This window comes from Podarcis muralis, chromosome 3 (assembly GCF_964188315.1).
Source record: "Podarcis muralis chromosome 3, rPodMur119.hap1.1, whole genome shotgun sequence".
NCBI lineage: Eukaryota > Metazoa > Chordata > Lepidosauria > Squamata > Lacertidae > Podarcis > Podarcis muralis.
Window position 1 is genome coordinate 90200249 of NC_135657.1, and position 13088 is coordinate 90213336.

At 41.6% G+C, this 13088-nt stretch overlaps 1 protein-coding gene across 2 annotated transcripts in view; it reads left to right on the top strand.

Moving 5' to 3' along the window:
- The first annotated feature begins 1257 nt into the window (after positions 1-1257).
- The window catches only part of NBAS (NBAS subunit of NRZ tethering complex), a 191182-nt gene continuing 179351 nt past the window's right edge, over positions 1258-13088 (top strand). For both annotated transcript variants that reach the window (XM_028722567.2, XM_028722568.2), the window contains exons 1-7: positions 1258-1436; positions 6153-6207; positions 7909-7945; positions 8538-8615; positions 10920-10967; positions 12289-12332; positions 12893-13026. In XM_028722567.2, coding sequence (XP_028578400.2) covers positions 1290-1436; positions 6153-6207; positions 7909-7945; positions 8538-8615; positions 10920-10967; positions 12289-12332; positions 12893-13026 — 543 coding nt within the window. In that variant the 5' untranslated portion in view covers positions 1258-1289. The remainder of the gene's footprint in view (positions 1437-6152; positions 6208-7908; positions 7946-8537; positions 8616-10919; positions 10968-12288; positions 12333-12892; positions 13027-13088) is intronic.

Genomic DNA, 13088 nt, shown 5'->3' on the forward strand with positions numbered 1-13088 from the left:
TGCTTTCTTTTGCTTCCCCTTGCGAGGAATGACAAGGAGGAAACTGGATGGCATTTGGAAGGAACCAATGCATCGCCCACTGGATATGCCTTTTAGGGACTTATAAATGAAATGAATCCCAGGGTAGATTCCACACATATGTGAAATTCTTTTTTTTTTTTAACGTTTTGAAAAATACAATGGAGTTTGCATAGCTCCCTACCGTCATCTGGTGTCACGTTTGTATATTGCACTTTGCAACACATTTAAAATGTTTTGTTTGCAGCTGTGCAGCTGAGTCCCAGAGTACAGGGCTGCGTGGACCCTTGAGAAAAATGCCCGAACAAGCCGAAATCATTCCACTTTTACCCTTTTCTTAGCTTATTCATGCCCAGAACCCGTTTGGGAAAGAGAGCAAGGGTTGGCTGTGCAAGGCCAATTTCTGACCTGTCCAAACCACCAGTAAGTAACATAACTTGCAACTTGGATTTAAGTTGCGGGAAAGGAAAGGAGGTTTTCAAGCAGAGATTGGATGGCCTTCTGCCAGGGATGTTTTCGCTGAGATTCCTGCATTGCAGGGGGTTGGACTTGATGACCCTCGGATTCCTTCCAACTCTACAATTATATGATCCTATGAAAAACACCTTTCATAATCATATATTTGATAATCATAGATCAAATATGTGATTATATGTGCTTTGATGATACATTTAAAAATGTATCATTGCACTGTTTTAAGATTTTAAAAGTGTATAAATATATATTATATATTATTATAGACTTAAATCTATAGATTTGTATATATATGTGTGTGTGTATAGAAATATAAATATATAAAAAGCTTAGCAGGATTCATTCACATTATTTAATATGTTTATATAATATATTGCATAACAATATAATATAATACAATATAATAAATTAAAAATAGTATATGTATACAAGCTCAGTGGGATTTATTCACACATAATCTATTAATATAGATGGTATTATAACAATATGATATGATATGCTGATATAATAAGAGATTAAAACAGTGTATCAACAGAGCTCAGCAGGATTTATTCACACATAATATGTTAATATAGAATATATTGTATAATAACAATGTGAGTTGATCTCGGCGGGATTTATTCCTATGTCGGGTAGCACAGGACGTCTGCAGCCTTCACCACAAACACACACCTGGCTCGCGTTACCTAGAAGCGATTCGGTGGGGGATCGTAAGGGGTTAAAAACCGAACGCCTCTATCTTGAGAGAGAGTTTTGTCCGCTGCGAGCCGCCGTAGCAGCTGCAGCCGGGGCCGCCGATGATCATGGCTGCTGTGCGAAGAGGCGAAGCGGAGACAGGCAGAGGCAGCTCGGAGGCGGCAATAGAAGCAGAAGAAAGTGAAGAGGAGAATATCCTCTACGACTTGCTGGTCAACACCGAGTGGCCGCCGGAGACGGAGGTGCAGGTGGGTCTCCCTGTCCCCCGCAGGCAGGCAGGCAGGCAGGCAGGCACCTGCCCGGCGGCCCCCGGGGCTCCGCTGCCCAGCCACGTAGGAGGAGAAGGGAAGCGGGGCGGGCGACAAGCTGCCTATCAAACCAGTGGGGCTCTTACTCCTGAGCAGACGTGTCCTTTGGGGCATGGCCTTTTCTTCTTATTAATTCTTATTATCGTATTATTATTATTATTATTATTATTATTATTATTATTATTAAATTAGCTTTTTACCATAAACATTTCCTATTCGTCTTTGTTTTGTTTTGAATTGTATTGCATTGCTTTGCAAAGAGTTACTCAGAAACACATCAATTCAAAAGGAGTCATTATTCTGTTTTGAAGCTTAATTTTTGCAGGTTTATGGGTATTAAACACACAGCTGTCAACGTTTCCCTTTTTTAAAAAAAGGGAAATTCCCTTATTCTAAATAGGATTCATCGCAAGAAAAGGGAAAAGTTGACAGCTATGATTAAACATGTGTTTCTGGCCAGTTAATACTGTCATCTGTAAATGGTGTACAAGAAGGTTGCAAAAGATACAATAAAGATAAAATGAAACACAACAACAGAAAAGCTTACTTACAACGCTTGCTAAAAGTACTGGTGGCTTGTTTTTGTTTTGTTGTTATTGTTATTTTTTTGCAATCAACTGGTGCATAGATTTTATAATATATATATATAACCGGGGCCTATCTGAAGTCAGCAGGGAGGGAGTTCTACAGAAGTGGACTCAGAATCCTAAATGCGTAGCCCAATATGAGCCATGCATCTGAAACCAATGGGGACCACTAGCAGAAACTAGTTTTTAGATATGCTGTAAGCTGCCCAGAGTGGCTGGGAAAACCCAGCCAAATGGGTGGGGTATAAATAATAAATTGTTGTTCTTATTTTTTAAGCTTAATTTTTGCAAATTGCTTCAGCCATGGGTTTTAACCATATATTTCTGGGGGTGAGGTAAACATTTACTATTAAGATTACTGTTTGCTATTAGATTCTAATGGATTGTGGAATATTGCTTTATTTGATATAAGTGGTTTGTTTTAAAGTTAATGGTGACTTTTTAATATATGGTTGCTATTAGCATTGGTGGTTGTTTTTATATGCTTTGTAAGCCGCCCAGAATAGCAGGGGCAACCCAGTCAGATGGGCAGGGTATAAATAAAAAAAATACTGTTATTGTTATTATTATTAGTATTATTTAAGTTGGTAAGTCTACTTTTCATGAAGAAGTGCATAAACCGCTTTAGGAAAATTGAGGGATTTCAATTTTACTTTCTGAAAACGGCAGGAAATGCTTAATAATTAATATAATATTATAACCACAAGTACTTGGCCGTTGTTTTTAACGATTTCTATGCATTCCCACTTATCAAGCAAAGCTAAATTATATTAATTATAGAACCAAAATATATTTTGAATTCCCAGCCTCTGCTGGGATTAGTACGTCCTGTGGTTGCTACCTACCATTGGAAAGTGCTTTCCATTTTCAAGACTGGTGTGAGTCTCACATCTGTGTTGGCTTTGCTTGTTCCTGGCCTCTTGCAAAAGGATGTGTGGTCAGCAAGCATTCTGAGGATGTGAATGTGAAATATAGAATGTTTTCTTGAATATGGACACTAGCCATCATTCTGATGTTTTGGTCTTCTAAGGAGATACTCACATTGCGTTGTGTATTTCTGCTTTTCCTGGTTCCAGCTGAAGTGTGCTGTAAGATTCAAGCTAGGTTTGGAACTTGAAACATAGACCACCACTTGGAAGATACACACCAAATTTTATCAAAACGATTTTAATACGCAGCACTATGATTTCTTTATTATTTGAATTAATACCCCCCTTTCGCACAAAGGTGCCCAAGGTGGCTAACAACAAATAAAATATAGCATCAAACAGCCATAGAAATGACAAAGCAGTATGTAAAACAAGCTGGTTAGTAGAAAACCTCAAACAGTTCAATAAACAGCTAATTCAAAATGTGTTCATAGAGAGTCTTTTGGATATGCACCTGTGCAAATGGAGTATTAAAGGTTGCCGGGGCTAGTGGTCTCACCTCTGTACATTCTGTTTTACATTTAATTGAGCATCTGTACAGGATTTGTATTTAGATGATGTGTGTTTCTTTGTTGTTAGAGGAGTCCTATATTCTGTACAACCTAGTTGCTCTAATTTGAGTATAATGAGATTTACGACGTTGCTGCTTTGCTCCTCCCTGGTTCTTTTTGCTGCCACACCAGCAGAGCTAAGCCAAATTCCACCCAAACTGGGGCTCATGGTTGAGGACAAACCTTAGCTACAATTTGAAGTTGGTGAGACGAGAGCTGAACCATCAGCCCCGGTTCAGACAACACTAAGCCAAATGTAGCAGCAAAAACGACTGGGTAGGAGCACTTCTTTCTGGGGGCACACGGAGTATCACTAAGCCAAAGTTCAGCTTGGTGTGTTGTATGAACCAGGCAGTTGACTTCAGCTTTACAATGCAGTCTTCTACATTTTTCTACATTTTTACTCAGAAGTAGGCCCATTGGGACGCGGGTGGCGCTGTGGGTTAAAGCCTCAGCGCCTAGGACTTGCCGATCGAAAGGTCGGCGGTTCGAATCCCCGCGGCGGGGTGCGCTCCCGTCGTTCGGTCCCAGCGCCTGCCAACCTAGCAGTTCGAAAGCACCTTCAGGTGCAAGTAGATAAATAGGGACCGCTTACCAGCAGGAAGGTAAACGGCGTTTCCGTGTGCTGCGCTGGCTCGCCAGATGCAGCTTGTCACGCTGGCCACGTGACCCGGAAGTGTCTGCGGACAGCGCTGGCTCCCGGCTTATAGAGTGAGATGAGCGCACAACCCTAGAGTCTGGCAAGACTGTCCCGTACGGGCAGGGGTACCTTTACCTTTACCTTAGGCCCATCTGTGTTCATTGAGACTTGTTCCCAGGTAGCATAGGATTGCACTGTAAGTCTCAATCCTATTCCCATTTATCTGGGAGCAAATCCATTGAATGGTTCCTTCTGCTCTTTGATCAGGTCTAAGACTTAAAAGAGAAAGAACTGCTTTGTTTCCTTCTATTTTGTAATTCCCCAAATGTGTCTACTAAAACAATTCTATAGAAGCAATTCTATAGGGTGGTAAACAACATGTGTTGTAACCTCCTTGTTCAAAAATATTATTATCCTTGTTCAAAATACTATTTCCACAGGACAACTTAGGCTTTGGCACATAAACAAACAAACCAATAATTGCAACAGAGTTTATTTGCAATGACCTTAGGTAGGAGGGAGTGCATAGCCCAGTGGATCTTTAATAATCTTTCTTTCTTTATTTTATTAAATTTGTTAGTTGCTTTATCCTGCCAGGGATAACCCAAAACAAATTACTGTATAACCAAACAAATAGACAATAAACCACACATAAAAGGTAAAGGTACCCCTGCCTGTACGGGACAGTCTTGACAGACTCTAGGGTTGTGCACCCATCTCACTCAAGAGGCCGGGGGCCAGCGCTGTCTGGAGACACGTCCGGGTCATGTGGCCAGCGTGACGAAGCTGCTCCGGCAAGCCAGAGCCGCACACGGAAATACCGTTTACCTTCCTGCTAGTAAGTGGTCCCTATTTATCTACTTGCACCCGGGAGTGCTTTCGAACTGCTAGGTTGACAGGCGCTGGGACCGAACGACGGGAGCGCACCCCGCCGCGGGGATTCGAACCGCCGACCTTTCGATCGGCAAGCCCTAGGCGCTGAGGCTTTTACCCACAGCGCCACCCGCGTCCCTAAACCACACATAGATACATTAAAATCAAGAGGAAAGAGAAACACATTAAAAACATCCCACTCACTTCTAAAAGTTAACTGATAGTTAAAAGCCAAAGACCTGGTTATAGAGGAAAATTTCTTCCTGGCGCCTAAAGGTATATAATGATGGCGTCAGATGAGCCCCCATGGGGAGAGCATTCCACAAACAGGGAGCCATTCTTGTGTTGCCACCCTCCGGACCTCTCATGGAGGAGACACACAAAGAAGGGCCTCAGATGATGATCACAGGGTCCAGGTCGGTTCATATGGAGAGAGGCGGTCCTTGAGGTATTGCACTCCTGATGGGTCAAAACCAGCATTTTGAATTAGGCCTGGAAACTAACTGGCAGCTGGTGCAGTCGGGCCGGGATTGTCATATAAGTATATTTGTATATTAGTCACTGTAATAAACTCCAGCAGCTGTTTTGTCAGTGTAATCTAGTACACCAGCACCGCGGCTGCTTTCTAAACAGGGGCCAGCCCAAATAATTCTTTTTAAATTTATATTTATCTTCATACTGAAGACTTCGTCTCTGGCCTGTGCCATTAAAGAGAGTATTGAGATTCCAGTGACTGTAGCTCAAAATTGGGGTGGGGCAGTATCCCAAGGAAGAGGTTCTAACTGCTAAAGCAGGGGTGCATTATATTACCTGCATATTTATATTATTACCTAATTGTGTCTATCCTTCCACTTGTTTTGAACTGGTGGCCATCCGCAAAGGGGTTGGTAGCAATCTCAGGTGATTTGGGAGTGACAAGCATGTTGAATGGCTTGCCAGCAAAGTGCCCTTGGAGCCAAAAAAGAATTTTAAATAGTTGCACAGCCCAGCAGGTAATTCATAAACTTCATTTTCTTAGTAGGTTGGTGAGTAAAGGGTTCAGTTGTTGTAGACTAATTCTTTTCTTGTAATTTCAGCCAAGAGGCAACCGGAAGCATGGCGCATCATTTATCATCACTAGAGCAATTACAGGTAAATATGCATGCCTTGCCCTGATGGATTGTTTAGTGAATCTTATGTGGAGGAAATGAATGGGGTGTGAATTCATTGGATTTGTTTATAAAGTGTGTTATCTGATATTGCCGTATACCTATTGTTTTGGGCAACATGTATTGCATAACAATTACTGGGGAAAGTATTCTTCCTCTTAATGCCCTTCGTTTCTTTTCTCTCTTTCTTCCCTCTCCTAACTGCCTGCTGCTTGCCCTTTCTACAACGATTGTGTCTCATTGGCATTCATTTATACACATACAGTTGTACCTTGGATCCCGAATGCTTTGGTACTCCAACGTACTTCCGCGGCTTCCTGCAGCCAATCAGAAGCCACACTTTGGTTTCTGAACATTTTGGAAGCTGAATGGACTTCTGGAACTGATTCCATTCAACTTCCAAGGTACAGCTGTATAGGCATAAGTCAGATCTTTTGAGATCTCTTAGGAAAGGTTTACTGCAAACACTTAATCCCTGTTTGGATATTCCGTTTAACCATGTGCTCTGTCCTCCTCCTCCTCTAGCACAGCTGCAAGGGAGAGGTCAGCTTTTGCATGTTGTAGAAGCCTTGCAAACCATGGTTAATCTTACCTTGTTTTAGACAAACCATAGTTGACTTCAAGTAATGGGTGATGGTGCTGCCTTGTTTAAAGAAACTGCCATTACAGTTATGTGCAGTTCAGCATTTGGATGGTCCATTTAATGGAAATCGGGAAGAAAACCTTCCAGCTACCCTGAGGCTTGCTGAACTTTGTGATCTCTTGCTAAACTATGTGACATCCAAACATGGCCAGTGTACATTATAAAAAACTGATAGTCTGATACTGTTTAATCACTGATAGCTGGATTTATCATGTAATTGCCTTTGATGCTTGTATTTTGCATTGATATACCACTGGATCCGCAAGGCAGCTAAAAGTAGTGTTTTGTAGCACCAGAACAATGTGACATTATAGACTCCACTGGTACTGAAGAGGTAAAGTCATCTTTCTTGTCAAAGCTCCTCCTCCTGCCTACTGTACCCAACTCCAGCTGCAATTAATATAAGTGGGCATTGATTCAGTTATTTATTGGTATCTATTGCAGTAAGAGGCACCTGTTGTTTTCACTTCTCTGGATCTGTGATAGAATGCCTGGAGTTCTAGCATTTGCCAGCATGAGAACCCAACTCTTGTCAGGGTTGCAAGTGGAGTAGTGAGAAAGAGGCTTTTAAGGTTGCTCCTTAGATATAGTCATCGATACAGCTGGCACCAAGCTCCTGTGTATTCAGTGGGGCTTACTTCAGCGTAGATCTGCACAGGGTTTGCGTTGTTGGAGCCAGGCCTTAAGACTGTAGCTGTCCAGTGTTAAGCTGCCCAAGGATAAACTGTTACACATCAGCAACGTATGCTGCAATGAATCAAAACAAGGAATAGTATTGTTTAAGGTGATAAAACATTTTTGTATTTGCTTGAGTGTCAGAATGCGTAATGGAAATGAGTGTTGAAAGGTAAGATTGGCAGAGATGGGATTCGGGAGTAAGAGGAAGAAGGTAAGGAGGTCCCATTCAATATGTCTGAGTTGACCTCGAAAAATGTAGAAGAAATGTACAAAAAGCTATAGAAAAGTAGCCTTTTTTTTGCCAGTCTCTCTCTTTCAAAGATTTGAACAGGGCCTTCTGAATTCAAACTTTTTCTTTTATAGGCCCTGCCTTATTTTTGCTCCGGTATTTGTGGTACAGGTAAGTTTCTTTGTTCTTTATTAAACAGAAGCTAACCCAAACCCTGTGTTAAGTTAGTTCGAAAGGATGCACAGGTTAAGACCACAATTTACACGTGGCTTACTTTCTGGGGATAGCGCCTGAAGCTAAAATTGTGTCTAGTCAAAACACATTGGGTGCAATGGTGGGTGGGATTTCCAAAGTCTTTTCCTCTGGATGTCTTTTCCCCCCTTTTCCACCCCCTTAATTTTTTCCCCCCAAAGTTCATAAAGCTGAACGTGCACAAGTTAGATGCACGTAAGTTGTGAGCTTACTGCAGGACATCTGCAAAGTATTGTGCCGCCCACCTGGTGAGCATAAAGTAGTTGGTTGCTGTAGGGAATATCTTTTCCCGAAGCATTAATATTTGCAAATAACTTTTGCTGAATAGAAAGGGCATGGATGTATATTGTGCATGTATCCCAGGGATATGGGATTGCTGCCAGTTTTTAGGGTGTTTTGTATAATAACTCTTTGGGAATATAGCTCTGATCTGGGAAGTTATATGATGCTGACAGTGTTTTTGTATGTTTGAGCCTTGCACACTCCAACATTAGCACTTATCTATTTCCAGCCCTGCAAAATTTTCTCTCCCTGTTGGGCTTGTCCGCCTGGTCAGTAAACAGATCAATTGGCACTTAGTTCTCGCAAGGTAAGTGGCTTTGCTTTTCCTTTCCAAGTGTGTGGGGGTGTGGGGGGTGTCACTTGAAATTGCTGATGGGAGATTATACTCAGGTGATATTATCAGAAGGCAATTCCCATCTTACGGTGGCTTTTAAAAATATAAATATTGTGTTTAATGAATAGACATTACAGTTGCCATGCAAACTAAATGTCTGCACAGACATTTGTAAGCATATCATATAATGCAACACATCTATTATATAAACCATTCAATATTCTTAAGATATCTTAATACTGGGAAAAATCACTTATTCTCACTGTGACTTATGCTAGTGTAGTTGAGCTTGTTAAATATGTTAGTATAATTTTACATCGGACCCAAAGCAGTATAAGCTAGCGAGAGGCAGCATAGGGTTGTGGCTAGAGTAATTGACTTCATTGGACTGGTCATGTTGTTTGGATGGTTGATTATCGTCTTCCAAAGCAATTACTTTATTCCAAACTTAAAAATGGAAAGCGTCATGCTGGTGGTCAACAAAAGAGGTTTAAAGACTCTCTGAAGGCAAATCTAAAAAAATGTAGCATAAACAACAACAACAACAACAACAACAACAACAACAACAACAGGGAAACACTGGCCTGCAAGTGCTCCAACTGGAGAACAGCCTTTGAAAATGCTTTGAAAATGCTTGAACTCAGCTTGAAAGTGAGAAATGTCCTAAGAGGAAGGCACGTTTGGCAAACCCGCACTGTGATCAACTGGAAATCTATGCCTCCACTGTGGAAGGACGTGTGGATCCAGAATGGGCCTCCACAGTCACGGACTCACCGTTAAGACCGTGTTCATGGAAGACAATCTTACTCAGCCACGAATGCTCACCAAAGAAGAAGAAGACTTCTGTTGACTCTGCTTCACATCTCTACTAGTTTGCGAAGGGTGCTGGGAGTTGTCAGGAAACCCCTCACAGAACTACAGTTCCCAGCAGCCTTAAGAGACGACACTTTCCATTATTCTTTGTGGAAAGCCATGACCATTAAAGTGGCATAAAAGGGCTTTTAATGTATGGTGTGGATATGGCCTAAATTGTTCAGAAGTCCTTTGTTCTGTGTTTTATTTATAAACTATTGCTCATATAATGTATCTATTACTATTGTGTATCCTGTACAGAAGTACATTTTCCTCAAGGCCCTTCTTTCCTTAACTCTGTGAAGGCTTGTCTGCATAGATGTCACAGCATACATTATTTTAATAAACACCCACAGTTCTATATTCTGGAGAGGTATTTCATAGTTTCAAAGTAGCAGTGTGCATCTTGGCAGGGAAATAACAAGTTTCCTCCTAAACAATATTTCATTGGAATTTACTGCTCTGAAGCGGAAGGCAAGTTCTGTCATTCAAGTCAAGTTACGACGAAATGACTTTTGGTGGGGGTTTGTCCTCTGAGGCAACTGAAATGGGAGTATGAATTGGTTTAAAGGTTTCCATCACTAAATCTCTGTGTGAGTGTATGTTGGAGGCTTTTATTTCCCATAGGCTTGGGATTCAAACGGAGTAATGACAGTTGGTATTGGGCAGGCCTACAGGGAAGAATATTCCGGAAAACTTGTCAAAAACCATTTAATGAAAAGAACTCAAAACATATCCAGGAGGCCGTTTTGCCTCGAGTTTCCTTTCATTTTGTGTGATAATCTATTTCCAAAAGCCACTTAGTTTGTTGTAATCATTGTAATTTTGAAGACAAATGCTGAGACACAGAGAGTGTTCTGCCTCAGAGCTTTTCTCATGTCCTGTTCCCCTGCCTGCTGCACAGGGATGACTCCAGAAAAAGATAATTGTGAGGAGTTAATTGGTTGGGAAAAGGGAATAAGGATGTAACTTATGCTATATAGGGCCTTAATGCACTGTGACTGAAAGTGGCGTAGCAAATGAGGTGGTGGAGTTATTTTGTGAGGAGCCCTCACGGTCTTCTGAGGGAGCCACATCAATCTATGGTTTAGCTCAGCACAGTGCAGCAGCAAAACAGTTGGGAGGCGTGAAGCAGCCCTGAACTCCCTTCTCAGAGCTTGTGCATTTGTGCTAAGCCATGGTTTGGCTTAACATGACATGCAGACCAGACCACTGTCTGATCTGTGACGCATGCTGGTTATTGGAGAGCGATGGCATTTGGAATTAGGGAATTCTGATACTTTATATGATCCAATTCAGGTTCCAAAAGAACAGTAGCTTACCTTTTAGGTTTAAGACTTGGAGGATATAAAATGATTCCTGACATCTTTTGAAAGCAGTAATTATTATGTGGGATTTTTTTCATTCAAAGCTTTTCTCTTTTAGCAATGGGAAATTGTTAGCAGCTGTTCAAGACCAGTGCATAGAAATAAGGTAAGATGAATAACAGTAGAATCATATGGATGTCTATTCATAAGTGAGCCCCATTGTGGCTTGCTCCCAGGCAAGTGAATAGGATCACAGTATAAGTATAACACAATGTGCATACCTATTTTAGTAATTTTGTCTTGCCAGTCGGAGTGTGCGATGTCTTATAACACAGTAGCCATATTGCTAGTCTGGAGGTTTCACGTAAACAAATCTTGTGACACACACAAACTTTGTGCATCCTTGTTCTTTCCTGGGTGTTTAGCAGTGAAATCACATGGAATCATAGCTTCAAGTTATGTCCAAACTGGCAACTATGGATAATGGCTTCCAAACATGCCAGGACTTGGAAGCCAACTTTAATTTGTGGCTTCATATCCTGGTTTGTTTGGAGGCCTTAAGTATAGTTTTCCAATATGGAAGTAATAGAACATTAGGAAGAACTTCCTGACAGTGAGAGCTGTTCGACAGTGGAATTTGCTGCCAAGGAGTGTGGTGGAGTCTCCTTCTTTGGAGGTCTTTAAGCAGAGGCTTGACAACCATATGTCAGGAGTGCTCTGATGGTGTTTCCTGCTTGGCAGGGGGTTGGACTCGATGGCCCTTGTGGTCTCTTCCAACTCTATGATTCTATGATTCTAGAGAGCTCGCTGTTGGTTCCTGGTTCCTTTTGCTGCTTGTGTCAAGGAAGGAATGAAACGGCTGCATCTGATCATGTGAAGACAGCCAGTATTTAGTTAAATTCCAAGTCAGAGAATGGGGGGAAAACTGGTCTAAAACGTCTGTCCTTTAGTTTTGATATTTAATCTAAAGAGCTTTAATATCTGATACATGTTACTGAATTAGATAGCCCCTACACGTGAAATAATGTGCTAAAATCATAACGAAGTTATCTTATTATTACAGAAACAGCTTATTTATGTCAGATTCATTGTGAAGTTTGTGTTGTGTTTACAGCAGAGGTGGCCAATGTGGTGCCCTCTAAATTTTGTTGGACTAGCACTCTTATTGTCCCTGACTGTTGAGCAGACTTCCTCGAACTGATGGGAACTGGAGTATTCATATATACTTGGCACAATTCAGTTTGCTATTAATGCACCAGAATCTGTTTGTGCATGTTCATTTTCTTTAAGCCAGGGATGGGGAACATGTTGGACTACATCTCCCATCATCCTTGACTCTCAGGGCTCATGGGAGTTCGAGTCCAACAACATTTGGAGGGTCGCAGGAGCCCCATTTCTGCTTTAGACAAGAGGATTAGCGACACAGCCACGAATCCTGACAAATTTACATTGCATCAAGTTTTATATATGAAATTCAAATCCTACAGGTCTGCGAAGGATGAGTTTGGGTCTGTCATTGGGAAATGTCAAGGTATGTGGCTTTTCAAACCCAAGCAAACTATGAAAAGTAGCAATTAACAAGGGAGACCTTTAACAAAATTCCTTTCTCTTACCCTCCAGCCCCAGCCACACTTGCCCCAATCCTCAGTTTTTATTCCAGCATATCGTGTCCAAATAACATGCCTGCTATCGTTGGGCTGTTTTTCACATACACAATTGCATTAGGTTTAATCTTATTTATTTACTTCTGCAAATTTCAGGGTTACCCAAAGCCTGCCTATACCTTTCTCGGTGAATGGATATTTTATTAGGGTTTGTGATAGTGATGATACGGCTGCCATGTGGTAGCTTTTTTGTGCTGTTTGTGTGTAGGGTGGCCATATTTCAAAAAGTAAAAGCCAGGACACACCAAAAGTTGTTGAGCTTTCTTTAGGAAGACCCTAAAATTGTTGGCAGCCCTATTTGTGTGGATCAGTTCATATTGCAGCTGAGACTGCCCCCTCCACAGCCTACTGCAAGTAAAAGTAGCACCACTGACTATATACACCTTTTGTTCTGCATTTATGAACATGTCTCTTTCTGCCCCCATAGTCCCGAAGGATCCCAACCCGCAATGGAGACGTGTAGCATGGAGTCACGACTGCACTTTGCTCGCCTACGGCGAAAGCACAGGGACCGTGCGAGTGTTTGATTTGGTCGGCAGTGAACTCTTGGTCATTTCACCGGTATTTACTTTTCTTTTCCGGATTTTACAAGTCCAATTTGCATGCAAATGGAAGCTTTTTAG